This window comes from Lissotriton vulgaris, chromosome 2_1, assembly GCF_964263255.1.
Source record: "Lissotriton vulgaris chromosome 2_1, aLisVul1.2, whole genome shotgun sequence".
NCBI lineage: Eukaryota > Metazoa > Chordata > Amphibia > Caudata > Salamandridae > Lissotriton > Lissotriton vulgaris.
In genome coordinates this window covers 1,963,328,539-1,963,349,028 of record NC_141687.1, presented here as the reverse complement: position 1 = coordinate 1,963,349,028, position 20,490 = coordinate 1,963,328,539, and the positions used below count along the sequence as shown (strand labels likewise).

General features: G+C 45.3%; 1 protein-coding gene across 1 annotated transcript in view; it reads left to right on the top strand.

Annotated features, from left to right (window-relative positions):
* Positions 1 to 20,490, top strand: part of LOC147733567 (aminopeptidase Ey-like) — a 538,593-nt gene that overhangs the window by 88,157 nt on the left and 429,946 nt on the right. Inside the window, exons 2-4 of the mRNA XM_086958155.1 lie at positions 9,528 to 9,670; positions 16,027 to 16,163; positions 16,250 to 16,376. Of these exons, the coding sequence (XP_086814281.1) occupies positions 9,528 to 9,670; positions 16,027 to 16,163; positions 16,250 to 16,376 (407 nt within the window). The remainder of the gene's footprint in view (positions 1 to 9,527; positions 9,671 to 16,026; positions 16,164 to 16,249; positions 16,377 to 20,490) is intronic.

The following is a 20,490-nucleotide window of genomic DNA, read 5'->3' as shown; positions in this document are numbered from 1 at the left end:
CTTCACCTTGCTTCATCATCTGCAAGATAAGCAGTGATGTTGACTATGTTGACTGTGTAAATTATACAGCCGGTTTTGAATATGGTGTGGGCCAGCAAGGTGAGCCAATAAAATTCCATCAAGATTGCTTTGATGGCATCATATTTCTTCAGTCCTTGAAGTAGAAACTCTGCAGGGTATAAGAGTCTCTAAAGGGCAGCAATTGTGGAATCTGTTAGGGGCGATGCAGTAGGACATCACCAGAAGGCAGATACGAGTGTATGAGGGCTTGAACAGCAGTTCTGAAGTTGCTTTCTTTAGATGAGCGAGTTGGTACCTGGCCATATGTGCTTTTATGACAATGTATTCCTTACAGCTGAGGTTGTTGTCCAGGTTGAATCCAAATGACATACCATTCAGTCACAGTTTATATCCGTGCTAAAAAATTATGACATGCACGACATGACCACAGTTTCTCAGTGCAGATGATGGTAGTAGACAGAAACTCAGTCTGAGTTTTTAGAAAAAGTCATGTCTCCAGCTGTTTCTAAAAATTGTTTCAAGTGAACACTGTAGGAGTTGGTAGGGAAGAGAGTTCCAAAGTTCATAGGGGAGAAATTGGAAAGTCCGTCCTCCCTGTCTGACTCTACCGAGCTTAGGAAAGGTAGTTAGTCTTTGCCTAGAGGATTTCAGCTCTTTGGCAGGGGCATTGGGCTGGGTCAGATATGTTAAGGTTTGAAGCTGTCAGGGTTCATGTAAATTCAGGGTTGTACAGTTTCCTGTTTTTTGTTTTTGGCAAATAACAGGAATTCGGTCATAATTGAGTTGAGCATCATATAGATGGTGCACATACAGGTGTGCATGATGTGCAGGCTGTGTTTCAGGCATTGAATATCTGAAGCAGAGGAGATGTTCAAGAACAATTGTGTATGATAGGCATATTAGTGAATTTTGCTGTTGTAATCTGTGAGCCGAGCACCAAGCTGCTCCATTTAGAGATTGGATATGATAGGGGACTGCATGGAATCCTTGGGGCCTATGCAGGTGATAAGGAACTTTTGGGACCTGAAGGTGTCTCTGTGAATATAATGGTGCATATCATATATGCATATATCATCTGCGGTATTTGTGGAGGTCTCTGCCTAATGCAAAGGCAGCTAAAGGCCAGATATTAGCTACCTTCTTATTGACAGCAAGACTTGCTATTCATTTTTGCATCTGCACAGTTCATATTGTCCTATGTGGACGAATAATTAGCCTATTTCAGCTACTTGCCTTTTAAACTTAAGGGTTACAAGGGATCCGTTGCAAGTGCCAGGAATTTTCTGTTTTAAAACCAAAATTCCAACTGGATTATGACACTCAGGAAGCATAGATGTAAGAATGAGTGGAGATGGGTGAACTTTTTTCTTATAGTTGCTAACTTTCTTGTGTACATAAGTGACAGCATTTGAATTTTCAGGGATTCTTCTGACAATTATTTCATTTGCATGAAATGTGTTGCTTGGCGGTCTTGAGACGACCAACCAGGCTCAATGAGCAATAAACTCTGGCAGCTCGTGAATCGTCTGTGTTTAGCACACTTCGAGAACAGACTTTTATGAATTTGGATCTGAGCTTAGTGCTTGTGAAAGGTGACAGATCTGGGCCACTAGAGACTGAAAGCTTCCACAGCATCCTTCCACTGAAGACTAGTGTGCCCAATGATGCCCAGGAGGAAAATTTGTATTTTTGATTAAGTTGTTTTGATTGTGAATATACAAAAGGCCATGCAGTTTGCCACATCATATTGTATCACAAAAGCAATACATGGCGCATTATAAACAGTTGAATCATCATTAACATTTGGACACAGGGTTAGGAGGGTGAGGTATTTAATAGAGTGGACTGCGGTATGTTGCTCATTGAATAGACAACACAGTATTAAGCAAGTAGGCACAACTTGACTGCCTTGCATCAATATAAAATGATTGGGGATTTCTGATTTCTAATCAGCTTCCAATCCATGTCGGCAGAGCTGGGGTAGTTGCCGATCTCTCTAGGTAGGTTCAGTTGCCTGGTACGGGGATAACTCTTGGCTGAATGTACCCTCAGTGGTGTTAGGTGTAACTGTATTACATTCACCCAATGTGTGAAAGGGGCCTAGATGTCTTCGGGTCTTGGTGCTGGGGATATTAACTACCAAATATATATATATAAATGCTTGCAAATAAATATAATTAAGCAGCGACAATGTTCACAAGTAAGTAACTCATTTTTAAATAAATTAATTAGTTATAGCAGCAATTAATGTTTCCTGCTTGACTGAAGCAAAACAAAATAGATATAGAATAAAGCCTTAGCTTAATAAAGCATACACATATTTATACAGGTTGAAGCATTTTAGCCCACTGGACAACAGATATTTTTTGTAACTCACTTCAGCGAAGTGAGAGTATTTATTTTTGCATAACAGTTTTTTCATACAAAAAAAGGCATAATGTACAATACATACATTTGCATATCGGAAGTGAATTGTGAATCCCAGTAAAATAACCATAACCAAACCTGTGAAGTATAGAAGGTTGCAATTGAAAAACTGCAGTGGTGGTTATTGGTAATTAAAAGAGGAGCCAATTAAGATGTAATGCAATCTATTCTTTGGAGACAACTATATGAATCAGTGAGGGTTCTCTCTTTATAATAGCCGATGACGTTTCGAGCCTCTCATGGTATGGGGTCTCTTCAGGACAAGGATTCTGGGAACTAAAGAAAGGACAATTTTCAGTATGGTAAAAAAAGCAGGGGGACCGTTGGGCCAAGAGACAAAAAATCGAGCCGGCTTACCAAGTTACTAATTCTGGGTGCCTGAGTAGTAAATTCCTTCTGGTATAATGCCGGGTACTTCCCAAAATATGGGTGCTTAGTTCCAATCAAAGAACAAGGTTGGAGTACAAATGGTTTATAGAGGTGCTAATGGGAAGGGGTTGAAGGTGTACAGGGGATTGGCTTATCAGAGTCACTGTGGTTTTAATGAACTAGAAAACACTTGCATACACAAACTGCCTAGCTGTTTTACTAGGGTATTGTATTTCTAATACATCAGCCACGTCAACCTTGAACTCTAGATTTTAGGGCCATTGAATACTTTATGAGAAATCCAGTGAAGGTAAAAGCTGGTGATATCAATATGGCTAGCCATTGAAAAACTGATGAACAGTCTAGAGAAACTCATCAATATTCATCCTTTAGGCATATACTCTACCTCCAATGTTAGAGGAATTTAGGAAGTCATGGTGTCAAGTGCTAGAGGAAAGTCAACATGCTGGGCACAAGCAATGAAGGGGAGTGCTGATAGTGACTGAGGCAATCGGTGAGACTCCACCAAATATCTAACCCTTGGGTCTACTACACGCCTCTGCTGATATCTCATTTGCTTGTCGAGAATGTGTGTGCATAGCGGAAGTATATTACATGTGTTGTAGTGAGACTCTGTGTGTAGTTTGAGTATAGTTACCTTGACAATTGGGATCTATTTAGGATGTCATCTGGTTTAATGTATCACAAGATGGAGGATGGAAGCAGTTGGAAATATATTGCTTGTATTCCGATGACTAGATGGTGGAGACTTCGACACTAAAGTAAGGATGGAGAAAGGTGGGGGAGTGACCATAGACCTTGCTGGTGGGTCGCTCCCCCATCACACAGGCCTGCCTGTGTGTCCTGACCCTGCCCCAGCTGCTGCTGCTGTAGAAGTTGAGGCCCTCCTCCACCCGCAGGCTACTACCTGCGCCTCATCCCTGGTGGCCAGTGGTAGGCCTTAGGTTTGTATCACCGTTGCTGTCTGTCTGTCTGTCTTCCCTGTACTGCCCATACTGTCTTCTGGTGTCTGTGACCGCTGTTGCCAGTCTACCCCCTGTGCCTACATTCTTCTCTGTGCCCGTTCTCTTGCCTTCTTTTCCCTGATTGTACTCGTTCTTCTTGCCTTCTGCTCCCCTGATTGCGCCCGTTCTCTTGCCTTCTGCTCCTCTGATTGCACTCGTTTTTCTTGCCTTCTGCTCCCCTGATTGTACCCGACCCCAGGCTTCTCCCCCCAGCTACAGCTCAGCTCCATTAGATCCTTGCACCGTCGGTCTCTGCTGCCCATTCCTGGGCGCTGTCTTTCCTCGCCCCGTGCCCCTGATCGCCACTCCCGCCGCTACTGCCCATGAAGATCGCCCCCGCGCCCATTCGTTAAACCTTGCCTCCTGCCTCCCGCCTCCCAGCTGCACCTCCTTCCCACCTCCCCTTAAAATGATGGCAGCTGGCGCACCGAATGTGCGCCTAAGGCAAGCCCGTCTGTGCCCGTCTGCACCTGGACCACGCCCAGCACCAGAACCCCTGGACCCAGTGAAAGCCACTACACAAGACTCCACTGCGACGCCAGCAGCCTCCACGTACTCAACACCGGCCTAAACCACACCTGCTTCCAGGCCACCCCAAAATGGACCCACGGACCCTTCTCCTGCCGCACCTGCAGCTTCACCTGCGACAGAACCACCAAATCTCCAATGACTGGACCCAACCACCTCCACTGCAGACTCCTCAACACCTGCTCCGCACACAAACACGCCGTCGGGTTCTGGGATCTGCTCGACACCTCCGCCCCAGACGTTGCCTTTCTGGCCGAGACCTGGTGGAACGACTCCTCGGTGCCCAACATAGCTATAGCCATCCCGGACGGCTACAAGATCACCTGCAGGGATCGCGCCAACGGAACCGGAGGAAGAATAGCCACCGTCCACAAGTCCACCCTCAAGGCCGCCACCCACGCAGACCACACCCTCAACACTGCCGAACACCTACACTTCCGCATCCACACCGACCCGAACACCACCCTCAGAGGAACACTCATCTACAGACCACCTGGGCCCCGGGCTCAGTTCAGCGACTCCATCCCCGACCTCGCCAGCACCCATGCACTCACCTCCATGGACTACATCCTCCTCAGGGACCTGATCTTCCACCTCGAGAACAACAACAACGCTAACTCCGCCACCCTGATCGACAACCTAGCCAACCTCGGCCTCAGACAACTCGTCACCGCACCCACCTACGCCGCCGGCCACACGCTGGACCTCATCTTCTCCACAAGCACCCACGTCGCCTTCGACCACACCACCGAACTCCACTGGACTGACCACCACTTCATCCATTTCACCTTCAAGAAACCAACCTCACACCACCGCACCCAAAAGCTGCCTCGCCGCTGCTGGGGCAAAGTAACCGAAGACCAGCTGATCACCAGTGAAGCAGTGTGGCTCACTTGTTAGAGGCGGCAGACCCGAGAGCAGAGGACGGCCCGGGACCAGGGTTCGATTCCCGGCACGGCAGGTTTCTGGACCAGGGTCAGCGGACTCGATAATTCTCTCGCCTCGGTGCCCACTCTGATCAGAGATCACACTCGGCAACTCTGGGCATTAGCTTGCCTCATCTTCACTAACGGCCCCACCAGACCGCCGGGGATGCCTGATCTCACCCTGGAGATACCCATTAAGGGACCATCTCTCAGGGAAGCCAGGAAGGGTTTCGCAGCGGTCGAAGCGCCTTGGGACCCTCCGGGTAAGTAGTGCGCTATATAAATGCCTTTACATACATACATACATACACCACCCTCGCCCAGAACCCACCCACCGACCCCACCAGCCCAGACACCGCAGCCCGCAACCTCAGACAGTGGATCGACAACAGCGCCAACACCCTTGCCCCGCTCAAGAAACCCTCCAACAGCCACGCTAGCAAGAGAGCCACCCGACGAACTCCAGACCTACAAACGCGCATGCCGGAAACTGGAGAAAATATGGCTCCACGAATGCACACCGGACAACCATGCAGCCCACAAGTACGCCACCCGCTGACATCACCACCTCATCAGACTAGCCAAGAGATCCTCCTTCAAAGACCGCCTGGATAACAACGCACACAACAGCAAAGATCTCTTCAGCATGGTAAAGGAACTCTCCAACCCCAGTGCCAACACCAACGACATCCTGACCTCTCAAGAACTGTGCGACTCACTAGCCATCTTCTTCCATTGCAAGATCGCTGACATCCACGGCAGCTTCAACACCACAACCGCCCGACTACGCCAGACTCCACCTCCCCTGTGAACACCACCAGCGCCATCCGCTTGACCTCCTGGTCCAACGTCAACGACGACGAGACACTCAAGGTCATGAACTCCATCCACTCAGGGTCTCCGTCAGACCCGTGCCCACACCACGTATTCAACAAAGCAGATGCAGCCATCGCACCCCAACTACGGAAGGTCATCAACATCTCCTTCAAAAGAGCGACATTCCCGGAAAGCTGGAAGCACGCCAAAATCAATGCCCTCCTGAAGAAGCCCAAGGCGGACCCCAAGAACCTCAAGAACTTCCGGTCCATCTCCCTGCTCCCATTCCCGTTCCCGGCAAAGGTCATCGAAAAAATCGTCAACAAGCAACTGGCCTGCCACCTGGAAGACAACAACATCCTGGACCCATCCCAATCCGGAGTCAGATGAAACCACAACACTGAGACAGCCCTCATAGCCGCCATAGACGACATCAGGCACCAACTAGACAATGGCGAAACATCAGCCCTCATCCTCCTGGACCTGTCGGCCGCCTTCCACATGGTCTGCCATCGCACTCTAAAGACACTCCTCCTAGAAGCCGGAATCCCCCTTGACTGGACCACGTCTTTCCTCTCCGGCAGAACCCAGAGCTTCCGCCTCCCACCCTTCCAATCTGTAGCAACCAACATCATCTGCGGCGTCCCCCAGGGCTCATCCCTCAGCCCGACTCTGGTCAACAACTACATGGCCCACCTCACACAAGTGGCCCGCCATCACGACCTCAACATCATCTACTACGTCGACGACACCCAGCTCATCCTCTCCCTCACCAAGGACCCACACACTGCCAAAACCAACCTTCACGAGGGAATGAAGGCCGTCGCCGACTGGATGAGGAGCAGCCGTTTGAAGCTGAACTCGGACAAGACAGAGGTCCTCATCCTCGGACCCACCCCCTCAGCCTGGGACAACTCCTGGTGGCCAACCACACTGGGAACAGCACCAACACCCACCGACCATACACACAACCTAGGAGTCATCCTCAACTCCTCCCTCTCCATGTCTAAGCAGGTCAACCCCATCTCCTCGTCTTGCAACAACACCCTCCGCATGCTTCGCAGGATCGACAAGTGGATCCCGACCGAAACAAGAAAAACGGTTACACAGTCCCTCGTCAGCAGCAGACTGGACTATGGCAACGCACTCTACACAGGAATCCCAGCCAAACACCTATGATGACTACAACGTATCCAAAACGCCTCCGCCTAACTGATCCTCAACGTCCCCGGCCGCAGCCACATCACCCCCCACCTGGGAGACCTACACTGGCTCCCCGCCGACAAGAGGATCACCTTCAAGCTCCTCACCCACGCACACAAAGCACTCCACAACGCCGGACCAGCCTACCTGAACTGCAGACTCAGCTTCTACACCGTCACCCGCCAGCTCCGCTCCGCCAGCCTCGCACTCGGCGCTGTCCCCTGCATCCAACGAACGACCTCCGGTGGCAGATCCTTCTCCTACCTCGTTGCCAAGACCTGGAGCACCCTCCTTACCCACATACTACAGACCCAAGACCTACTCGCCTTCAGAAGACTCCTCAAGACCTGGCTCTTAGAGCAGTAGCAGCCATCAACCCCCCCCCCCTCCCTCCTCTCAGCGCCTTGGGACCCTCACGGGTGCTCTACAAGTACTCTGATTGAAGGGCTACCCTTAGAACCTTGTGTTTTGACTGTTGCTCTCTCTCACTTCATTGTAGTTTTGAATACACGTGCTTGGAGCCAGCATCCTCAACAGCTGCTGTGAGAGTCATCACCTTTGACTGAGTCTGTGTCTGCACTGCAGCTATACCCTGGCATGCCATGCTACGACTTTATTGTTAACTGAGAGGCAAGACTTTCTCTGCAAACCTGGTTCTGCTGCCGTGTGACTGGGAAGAACAACCACTGATCCCAGCCTTGCATTCCACAACTCTGACATGGCTCATGGGGTGAGACCACCTCTAACACCCTTTTCTCACTGCTGCAGAACTCTCATGTGTTACTGAAAAAAGCCCGGGACAAGGGCTACAATACTGAACAGAGCTTTTTACAAGAAAAACAATGGGATGGACAGCATCTTATCGTTTCTTTATGTTGAATGTTGCGTTCTGAGTACTTTCATCTGACACTACCTCCCTGACCGTGATAACCAAGTATGGAAAGGGTGAACCTTGTCCATTTTGAAGTGCTACCGTAGGATGGATCCCTGGACACCAGTTCTAACCAACCCCAGACTCTCTGGTCATGGCCTGGTGTCTCCTGGCTGCCTTGTGTCCTCCCTGAAGAGAATCCGACAATTTACCTGCCTGCTTGAGCATAGAGACTTCTCCATAGTCTTCCAAAGACCCAAGATTATTCCACGACCAATAGACACCGTTAAGGGTCTAAAGTTTTGGACAGCTTGCCTTTATTCTTGGTTATGCCCCCATAGGTTTCTGTTTACTATATTTTTTGTATGCAAGGTGAATGCATACAGGTGTGGTATGAAAGAGAATTTTATGAGGAGAGAGTAATTTTGGGTGAATGGTGAGAGATGAGAGAGAATATCTTTGCACACAATATTATCTGTTACTGTACAATGATTTCTAAGGTTACAAATTATTTATATTTTTTCTACTATATCTAACTGAGCATTAATTCAACTACACGTGTATATTCGGTGATTTGTCGTGTCACCCTGTACTCTCGATCCACCTTGATGATTTATAAATGGATTAATATGGGATTTCAACTCTGAAAATGTTGGATGAAGTATGTGATTGTCAAGAAACCACAGCACCCCTTTGTTATCAGGGATCAAAGGGGAAGAGTTGTCTTGACATGGGGAAATATTTGTTTTATGGAGACAAAATGTAATGTGCCGTTGCATCATAAGATTAGTTTTAAACTAAGTTGTGGATCGTCCTCAGCTGCACAATCCACTAGTTTAGGATTCGGTATTCATGTATGATTTGAAGAATTAGGTATTCCCCTCCAAAAAAGAAATCTTATGGAAATCATAGACGTAAGTCACTGAACGGTAAAATTGCTTTTTTTTTGCACTTCAGTGGATTAGTTTGATGCTGAGATCATTTCGCAGATTAATCTCGTCTGGTGGAAGCTGCCATCCTCTCTTTAATCATAGGTTGACAATATGGTAACCCCCTTAGGAACGTTAAATGTACCTCACACTATTTACAGTGATGCAATGCTGCAAGCTTGCATTGTGTTCCATCGAGGAAATATCTAAAAAAAACCAAAAATGGTATGGCTGGCGCCCTTTACATTTGCTTTCCTGAAAGCTTTCAGAATTTTTCCATGCGTTAAACTTTCCTATCTCCTTCCATTCTTGCTGTTCCAGGACAGAAGCTGTGATTGTGTATCTCAAATCCACATTACTGAGAAAAACCCAGACTGTAGCCCCATTACCAAGCATGTCCATTTCATTTCAGGATCATTGCCACGACACAAATGCAGGCCCCTGATGCCAGGAAGTCCTTCCCCTGTTTCGATGAACCAGCCATGAAGGCCACATTCAATATCACTCTGATCCACATGCCGCAATTCGTGGCGCTGTCAAATATGCCGAATATCAGTAAGTGCAACTACCTTTGGCGAAAGTACACACTTGACTACAATGGAATGTTTTCAAACTCTTTTTTTTCTCTCTCCACTCTACTACTCCTAAACAAGTGTTTGCATTTCATAGATATAGTATCGGATTGCATAAGAGGGGAATGCAATTAAGTAGACAGCCAAGAGTCTGTTTTTATTCCTCCTGAAGGCACGGTTTGCGTGACCTCATTATCAAAATGTTCCCGTTGTTCTACTGCTTGCTGTGTGACGCAGGTCCTTACAGTGGAGAAGTGTGGCTCAGGGGTTAGAGGCGGCAGACCCGGAATCTGAGATCGGTCCTGGACCAGGGTTCAATTCCCCCGCCCCGGCGGGTCTTGGGCTAAAATTCCACGGACTCGATAATTCTCGTCCCGGTGCCTCCTCAACTCTCGGGTTCACACTCTGCGACTCTGGGCAATAGCTTGCTTAATCTCCACAACAGCCCCTCGCGGCGGGATGCCTGACTTTCACCCTGTGGACACCCTGTCGGGGCTTCTCACAGGGGAATATCAGGACGGGTTCCCTAGGCAAGCGCCAGGATACCCTTGTGGTGACAGGTTGCGCTATATAAGTATACCTACATTTACATTTACATTTACAACAAGTGGTCCAGTTAATTGCCGTATGTGCGGTAACTGCTGTTACTCCATAAGTGTCACACACGAGAAAGGCAGTGAAGATTAAACAGCAGTGAAGATTAAACATATTGTGATCCCACACTAAAAAATCATGTGAATGCATTCTTTCAGGGCCCTTTTCTTCTCCTTTGAAGTATCACTTCATATTTTAAAAGAATGTTTCCCCCCTGTTAAAGGAGTAGTGACATTGCATGGCAGGAAGGCCTTTCGAAGCAAAGGGAACTATAATTATTTGTGTGTGTATCTAAATATATATAAGCACACACACATGCGCGTCCCCGCAATGCACTGATTATGATCTCGCATATTACATCACTCATGACATGGTCAGTAACATCACTCATGACATCACTAATGACATCTCAAATGCCATCACTCATGACATCAGTAATGCCATCATCCAGTGACTGTGAGTGATTTTTAAAAGTTTATGAGTGTTAAACATATATACCAAGGTGTATTGGTGAATCAGTGGGTTTATGAGTGGCTGTATGGATGACTCAGTGGGTGTGTGACTGACAGTATAAGTGAGTGGTTAGGTGGCTCAGTTAAAGTATGGGTGAGTGACTGGTTGTGTGCATGTGTGTATCGGTCTATCAGTTAATGTCTAAGTGGGTGTACAAGTGTGTTAGTGGGTACCTGAATGGCTATATAGGTGATTGATTGGTAGTCTAACTGGTTGTCTGGGTGTGTGTATTTGTCGGTGAAGGAGTGTGTGACTGCCTGTATAGATCAGTGAGTGGGTGAGTCAGTGGCTGGATGGGTACTGTTGCATGCGTGAAAAGTCCAATGAGTGAGTGAGTGTTTGTATGGCTGTATCGGCGATTGAGGGCATGTGTCAGTATGTGTTTGTAACTGACTATGTGAAAGGCAGTATACGTGAGTGACTGGGTATATGAGTGACTGTATGTGTGAGTGAGTGAATGTGAGAATGGCTATTTAGATGAGTGCATGCTTCTCTCAGTGACTCTATAGATGAGTGAGTATGTGTTCCTATTTGTATGAGTAAGTAAGTCAGTGGGTGTGTAACTATTTGGGTGAGTAATTGGCTGTATGATTGACTGTATCGGTGTGTGAGTAGTTCTTTGGGTGACTCACTCTGTGTGTCAATGCCTGTATGAGGGGATATGTCAATGGCTATATTAGTGAGTGAGTGGGTTCATGAGTGGCAGTATGGGTGAGCAAGTGGATGTGTGTATAGATCAATGAATCATTGAGTCGGTTTGTAAGTACTGGTATGGCTCTGTGAACAGGTTTGTGAATGGTTGTGTGGGAGAGGCAGTGCGTAAAAGATTCGACAGTGGTGTGAGTGGGTGCGTCGGAGATGTTGTGGATGATGTAAGATGTCATCATTGATGTCATTTGAGATGTCATGAGTGGTGTCACTGACATCGTCATAAGTGATGTAAAATATGAGGTCACAAGCAGTGCATTGATAGGGCGCAAGTTATATTTACCTCAGCTAACTATAACAGCTGAATTTCTCTGGTTTTGTACGAGTGAAATGTCAGACTAACTATAACGTCCCTCAAACCTTTGTTTTTTCTGTGAATATCTAAGGATTTTTAAATGCTAATTTCTAACTATAACGTCCCTGAAACCTGTGTTTTTTCAGTTAATTTCTAAGGTTTTTTAACTAGCAGTCACATTTTCAGAGTGGTCGAGAAAGGGTTCTGGGCATCCGGCCAGCTCTCAGGAGTAAAGTGGACTTCATCCCCCAACCAGTAGTGCACCAGGAGACGCGTTTGCAGATGGTGGACAAATGGGGCATGGCCTCCGAAGAGCTCTTAGCAATCCCACTGTGTGGGACTTACTGGAGGTAATAGTAGTGGTATTGACCTCCAAGGACATCCTTCCGAATCAACTACCCCTCCCATTACCTCCAGTAAGTCCCACACAGCACAATTGCTGAGTTTTGATGAGCAGGCCATGCCCCCTTTGTCGACCACTCTGCAAACGTGCTTCCTGGTGCACTCTTGGTTGGGGATGATGTCTCCTTCACTGCTAGGGGTCCTTGGGAGCCAATTAGCCTACCTGTTACTTCTAGTAAGTCCCACACAGTTTGATTGCTGAGAGGTACTTTTCAGCCACACCCCCTTTCTCCACCACTCTGCAAAAACACCTCCTTGTGAGCTCTTGGTTAGGGATGAAGTCCCCTTGCCTCTTGAGGGTCCCTGGGAGCAAACTAGCCCTCCTGTTACTTCCAGTCAATCCCACACAGCTGATTGCTGAGAGGTGGTCCGAGACCACTCCTCCTTTCTCCAGCCCTCGCAAACGCACCTCCTGGTGCACTGCTGCTTAGGGGATGAAGTCCACTTTAGTCCTGAGGCCCTCAGGAAACAATGGGACCTCATCCCTCACCAGCAGTGCATTGCAGAGTGTTGTAAAGAGGGGTGATGGGGACTTCATCCCCAACCAAGAGCGCACTAGGAAGAGCATTTGCAGAGTAGTGGAGAAAGGGGGCAGGGCCTCCTGCGAGTTGCCGGTATGTATCTATTTTTTTAATTTAGGAAAAGAACGGGGGTGTGTGTCCCCCCTTCCCTTGGAAATTGTGGGCCCCAGGGACCCCATCCCTTGGGGCCTTGACCATTTTTATATTTTTATTTCATTAAAAAGAAAGGGACCCCCCTCCTGAGGCCGATGTAAGGCCCTCCTCAATTTAAGGCCCTCCTCGTGGTCCTCCTCCTGAAGGCCCTCCTCAAGGCCCTCCTCTCGTTTAAGGCCCTCCTCAAGGCCCTTTCGGCCCAGGGGACCCCATCCTCCAGCTCTTGGCAATTTCTTGTTTAAAAAAATATTTATTATAAAGGGGGCCTGGCCATATATAGAAAAAGGGAGCGGGCTGAGTGGCCCCCTGTTGGGCCATTTTTGTCCCATGGACCCCAACCCTCGGGCTTAGCCTCTCGGTCGGGACTGCGGGGTAGCCTCAAGGCCCCTCTTGTCGGGACTGCCGGGTAGCCTCTAGGCCACCGCTGTCCCTGTCTGTTCCCTGCCTAATGCGGGAGCCGGCATTGCTTTTGGGCAGAGGAGACTGCTAACATGCAGCCCCTTGCCCAAAAGCAATTCTGCTTCGCTTTATGGAAGCGAGAGCATTTTCTGTTCTCTCACTTCCGTGAAGCGAAGCAGAGTTTGCTATTGCATGACTGGAGCACTCCTGCCATGCCACAACAAACTGCAATAATCCTGGGGGTGGGAACCCCAAGACAATGCTGGAGCCGGCCCTGGAGGTATCGGTCCCCAGGTCCTTGGAGGGCTTCTGGAGGGACGCCTGGTGCACCCTATTCATCTTCTCTTTAGTCCTGGGGAGGTGGTGGTCCCTAGGGCCGGGAACCACAAAAGACCCCACATTTACTTAATTTGTGTCCCTGGTAGGTAGTGATCTCTGGGGCTGCAGGGGGCCCACGTGGCTCTCCCACATTTAATGAACATAGCCTCTGGAGGCAGCTGGGGCCTGCGTGGGCCCCCGAATCATTATTTCTCATTTCCCCTGGGACCTGGCCCACCCGGGGGATTAAAGAAAACAAAGTGCAGGAGACCGCACTTTGTTTTTAAACAAAAGTTTCTGTAGGCTCCGCTAAAAAAAAAAAACCTTTTTTGAACAAGCCTAAGGTGAAAGAGTGTTCATACCCTGAACCCTTTTCTTGTATTTTTACAGTTCTTTTTAACCTTTTTTTCTTGTGACTCTATTCAACCGAGTCAGATCGCAGGTTCCAGACATATGCATATTTGTGAAATGTTTACATTTCTCAGAAACTACTGGATGGATTCACACCAATTAACAAAACATGTGCTTTCTGAACCAAAAGCTAGTTTTTTGCCAAATTTGGTGTAATTCTGTTCAGCAGTTCGGGCTGTAGCCGTGCCTTAAGTTTCCTATGGAAATGAACATGGGGAAAATCCATTTGTGAACCCTTAATTTTCTCAGCCCCCGCTTGATGAATAACCCCGAAAATATTCGTTTTTAAAATTTCTCGAAGATTTATCAAACAGTGGCAAAGATATTGGCAAAGAAAAACACGCTTTTTTAATAGAAACACGGTCCTAACTATAACTACCTACTGGCGACCGCCAGTAGGAAATATGTATATAAATACATATATATATTTTATTTTTAAATGTTTGTGTGCAGCGTATATAGCAAGTAATATGGTCTAATAAAGGCTAGTGGATTGTAAATGGGACCAGAACTTCCAGATGGCAAAATAGGACTATCGGCCACATGCATCATCGGGACATTTTGCGATTCCTTATTTGCGAAAAATAGGGAATCGCAAATAAGGATTCGCAAAATGGGATGCATTAATCTATTTGCATAATTTTTGCGATTCGGTGAAAATCGCAATTTTTACCGAATCGCAAGGATTATGCGAATTCTAAATTGCGATTTCGCAATTCCCATTGATTCCTATGGGCCAAAAGGCCCATAGGAATTAATGGGAAGGCATTGACATTTTGCGAATTTCTATTTGCGATTCGCAAAATGTTAATGCATTACATGGGTGCAAGGGGGGTCCAAATGACTCCCCCGTGCACCCCTGAAATGCATTTTTAAGTGCATGTTTCACACACACATGTCCTAAGGACATGTGTGTCTGTAACATTAGTGTTTAAAATGCAATTTTGAGCATTTTTAAACTTTTTCGCAAATGACCACGAGGTTCAACCTCGTGGTAATTTGCACCCCCTAATTGCGAATTCGCAATTTAAAATGCAATCATGCATTGCTTTTAAGGAATCGCAAATTTGTGATTCCTTAAAAGCAATCGCATTTTTAGAATTCGCGAAAAATAGCGATTCTCCAAAAAATGTTTGATGCATCCAAAAAAGATATTTAGGAATTGCAAACGGCTGAATTTACCGATTCGCACCGTTTGCGACTCCTAAATACCTTGATGCATGTGGGTGTATATTACATATGTTACCTCTCATGTTTTTTTTACTTTACATATTTTCTTGGGAAGTAATTCACTTGAATATGCTGTTTAAAAAAATACAGTGCAGCTCACAAGTAACAATTTACATATTTTGCTTTTGTTTACCTTTCATGAATACATTGTTGATAAAAACAATGGACAGGGTGAGGTCCATTGCATTTATGGCATCCTCTGCTGGCAGACTATACTAGATTGTCATGAATTTACCACGTAATTTGAACATTTCACAAAAAATGCAGTTTCTAGGTCAAATGGACCAAAAGAATACGGCTAGAGAAGAAGTACCTTGCAATTTACATTTTTTCTTCATCCTGGTGCGTTCTAAGTTGGGAGGCTAAATCCCCTTGAATCCTGAAGGTCCCTGGGGGAAAACTAGCCCACCAGGTACCTGCAGCACGGGTAAGGTAGAGATATAACACCTTGCTACATGTCAGGTGTAAATATGTCATTGTGCTTATGTAGGATACTGTGCATGTTTACAGAGTCCGTTTTACAAAACCATCCTTTGCACTTTCGGGGAGATGATGCTCACTATTGCAATCATGCTTCATGTTGAGCAACGTCCATCCGAGAGGAAGCCACAAAGACCCAGAGTAAAGAAGTGACGGTGCAAGTGAACATACATATTTTGTGTAATTTGTGCTTTGCCGACCATATCGCCAAAACCCAAAAGAATAAGTCTTAGCCCATGTCCCGGATTTCTAGTGTTGGGTCAGGTTAAAACGTATTACATTTGTAAATGGTTGTTCAAATTATCTTTTCTTTAGGCACAACCCCGAAGACCATTGATTCTGTCACGTGGCATGTCACTAGATTTGAAAAAACCCCAAAAATGTCCACCTACCTCCTGGCTTTCATAGTATGCGACTTCGACAAGATTGAGCGAACCGAGAACAAAGTACAGGTACAAATGTATTTCTGAGTGCAGTCTCCCCAAATAATGGAGTCTTTTCCAATCATCTAGTAAATGTTTCTTGTGTTTGATTTCAGATCCGGATATGGGCTCGCAAGAAAGCCATTGAGGAAGGTCAAGGAGATTATGCCTTAAATGTTACAGGACCAATTCTCAGCTTTTATGAAAAATACTACCAACTCCCGTATCCACTGCCGAAGTCAGGTCAGTTAATGAATCTTGATTTACATTTAGGAGATTATAAAAAAGATGCATTTATAGTGGTTTATTGATTGCACTTCTCCCTTTGCGTAAAGCACTTAGCAATAAGTCTGAAATTTCCAGGTTAGGTTAAATACTGTTGCTCGATGAAGGCTTCAAACGATCTTTTCACAATGAGAACCCTAGTTTGTCTAGGTCTGTTCTTTATCTGAAATGACTCAGGACCTTACATAGGGTTTGTCAGACAGGATACTCGGGCACAAACATAGTGGACATCCGATCTGCCGAATAACGAAGGCTAAAATGTATCTTGCGTAGGCACAACTTGAATAACCATATGTCTGTTAGTCACTGTAACATCAAGTTTCAAGTCCTCAGCTTTCTTTTTTACAAACCATTAACCGTTGTTGGAGGTGCATGTTGCAGCATCTCTATGTGATTGTCACCATATTTGTGCCTGTGATCTTTTTTACATGCCCAGTTGCTGTCGTCTGTTACCTTTTGTTACCTCAGCACCAAGGGACTTTATGGTGAACGTGCGCTGTAGAAAATAAATAGCCTAAAAAAATAGAAATATGGAAAATAATGGGAAAGCGTGGCATGACTCTAATGCATGCAAGGACATTGGCCTCCTTACACCCATTTTGTTTGTAAAACTCGGCCAAAACTGGAGTCCAGAGGGCTCTTGACATACTTGGGTTCCTGTGCCAGCGAACCACCTGCCCAATGTAAAGCTACCTACCTGAGAAAGGGCACATCAAAGGAGTTTTCAGGTGCTGCAAATATCAATCATTGTGGGGTAAAGGAATTCTAGATTCATATGCTGGCATCATGCTACAAGATATTAGCTGGATCTGGAAAGTGCATCTTGGTCACAGGTGAAGTCCCTACAGCTTTAATTGTGGCTGGTGATGTCAACTGTATGCCCACAATGCACCAGTACATGACCACCAACTTCCGATTCTTTTTTTCTGCTAATGACATAAATGGTGGAGGAGGCAAGGTTTCAGAATGGGCTAATAGAGAGTCAGTGGGAAGAACGAAGGTGAACAACAAAGGACACAATGAAACTTGGGGCCCCCCATCATATATAAAACAAAGCTATCACGTTATTAACGGGTGACACAACGAGCGCACATTTGCTGACAATGCAATCTTAATTGAAATTAAAAAACATGAGGAGAATGACAATGACACCGACTTGGGAATATAATTCATTATGTCAGAACGTGTTTTCACTATGTAGATCCTTTGGAACAAATGAAGAAAACAATGTAGCTTTAAGGAATATCAGTGTGTTACAGAATAGGGAATCCTTTAGGACAGGAGCTTCTTCTCAGAAGAAGAAACTGTGGAGGAGACAAGGATGCACACAAAGGCAGAGTGGGGAGAAAAGTGGTGAGGCAAGAGACAGCTCTTTCATGGCAGAGCTAGGGTAAGTAGCCAGAGCCCAACATACTTTGTCACTTCTAGACTGATGCCCCACCCCCTCAAGACTATTCCACTCCAGGCAGGGACACCTGAGGGATAATTCACAGGTAACTGAGGCAATGTCCTCCTGCAAGTGGGTGTAAGGAATAGTCAAAGGTGACTGAAATAATTCAGAAACGAACAAATAGCCTGACAAAAAAAAATGTATGATGATATTTAATTAATAAAGCAGAATTAAAGAGTCTCAGGAGAGGAGAGGGATCATGACATTTACTTGGTGCACTTCCTTATTCTAAAGATGGATATGATATTGAAACAAATGCTAGACTTAAGGCAATTATGTAGCTATGTAAAGAAACTAAGATTCAAGATGACAACATTACAGAACTTAATCTCAATGCTGGAGCACGGAGCATATTTGGCAACCCTAAATCTGAAGTACTGCCATTCATACAGTATGCATCAAGGGTGTTTACTAAATGTGTAGCTCTGTTGGCAGCACATCTACAACAAATAGGCATACGTGTGTTTGCACATTGGCATGATGAGCTGGTCAATGGTAATTAATTTATGCAATGTGTAATTTATGCAAAATAGTATAAACAAAGTGATTACATTACTTTACCAACAAGGCTTCAAGGTCAAGCTAAATAAGTTATCTTCAAATCTTACCCAACATAAAAACGTTACTGGGAGCATAGATGGATGCCAGGAGAGCAATTGCCATCCATTCGCCATAGAGAATAATGACAATCAGGACTACATTCAACTTCCATATTAGTCTTAGACAGTGACAAAGAAGATGAAGCTCTTGAGGATGCTGGCATCATGCTTGCATGTAATTCTACCGGAGAGACTCATCAACCAGTAATGTGAAATTACATTTCTGTCTCCGGCCACATTTGTATCTTAACAGTCCTGGAAACTCTGCCTCTGCTAAAAAGTGTCTTCCCTCAGACTGTGTAATACCAACCGAGTAGGCATCGAGGGATAACACACTGGCATGGGTGATAAACCTCTTAGTGTTGATAGCATTATGCTTACACCTAATTCCACATGCTCACATACACATGATGTCTGTTCAGGAGTGGCTAACAAACTTGAGATATGAATATCACTAGTCATATGTGTACATTACCACAAACTGTCAAATACCACCCATTGCACCACACAGGTCCTCTCTCGTTACTGTTGGAGGTAGAATTAATGCTGGCTCTACAGGCGGTTTTTGCATTACTGCTAGCAAAGTTGGTTAGAGCAAGAACAACACGCATTGGCAATGTCACTAGGTCTTGCCTTTTGACTTTGCTAATGCAGATCAATTGTCGTTGCAAATGCATTTTGGCGATGTTTTTCTGCATTGACAAAAAGAAAAATTACCTAGCTGAAAGACACTGCCAAAAAAACGAAAACAAGGTAATGATGTATATTTGTGCTTGTGTCATCACACATGTGCATGCAGTTGTCATGGTACTGGAGTATGATGTTGCATATGAGTGTGATGGACCGGGTGTTATTAAATCTCAAACATCGGGTGTAATCATCATACAAACCTTGCCACTGTTCGTGTGGACCTTTTTCATCGACGTGGAGAGAGTCCTCGGAGCAATCATGTATATAAATTTTCATAAACAGTGGATACCTTTTGGACTCCAGAAGAAAGAATATAGAGAATTGTAGTGAGTTTTGGAGGATTTATTAACACATTTTGTTACATCAAAGTAATTAATTGATTAAGTATTCAATTCAAGCATTGTTGTTTCAGGTTTAAATTGTCCAGGAGCTGATATTTCAAGATAAGTAAAAAAAGAGCATTAATTAGAATTATCCAAAGAATACAAAATATGCAACACGTGTTCCATTAAGGAAACCCCCGATCTAAATTAAGTTGGTATGGGCAGATAAACGGCGTTTGGATAAGTAGAGTGAGGTGTCAGCTTCAGAAAACCAAATGAAGGTGAGAGAGCGCAATTTGAATAAAACGTATACCCGAGCCATATTTAGAAGCACATTGTATAATGTAGGAATGAAATGTATATCGTAACGTGAAGTTGACACTTATAGCATAAAGCTAACCGATATAATCAAAAGTAATATAGGAAATGTAACTGTATTTACTTTAGAACATGTACTAGATTTAGAAGGTCCGTATACGTAGTGGGCTAATGTAGAAATGTGTAAAAATGCTTACGAAATGTAGAACGTGCAAAGTAGAATTCATGTACGTGTGTAACTTTAAATGGAGAAACGGCGTGAAATGTAACGTGGAGAAATGTGCAGAGAGCATACACGGCGATGTAACCAATGAGAATATAAAAGTTATACTCTACGTAGTTTATATTCTATGTACAATATATTCACTTATACTTAAAGGATTTGCTAAATGCGATTGTATATAAATGTGTGTTAAAGGTTATATTGTGTAGAAGGCTTCTTGTAAGAATGTTAGAAGGGTTTAGGTCATTTGTGATTTTAACCTGACTGACCAAGGGTTCGCAGGAGGGTAGTCCGCTGTATATGATTTAGTGGGCTCACAGGAGTCGTGAATAGCCTTGCTGTGAACGTGAGAGCCAAGGAGTCTAGTTCTTGTTAGATTTAAGGTGACAATGCCGGACGGAGTTTATGGCCTAAACGTGAGAGGAGACGCTTGGAATTTGAGTCTTGTTTTGAAATGACCATTCACAGG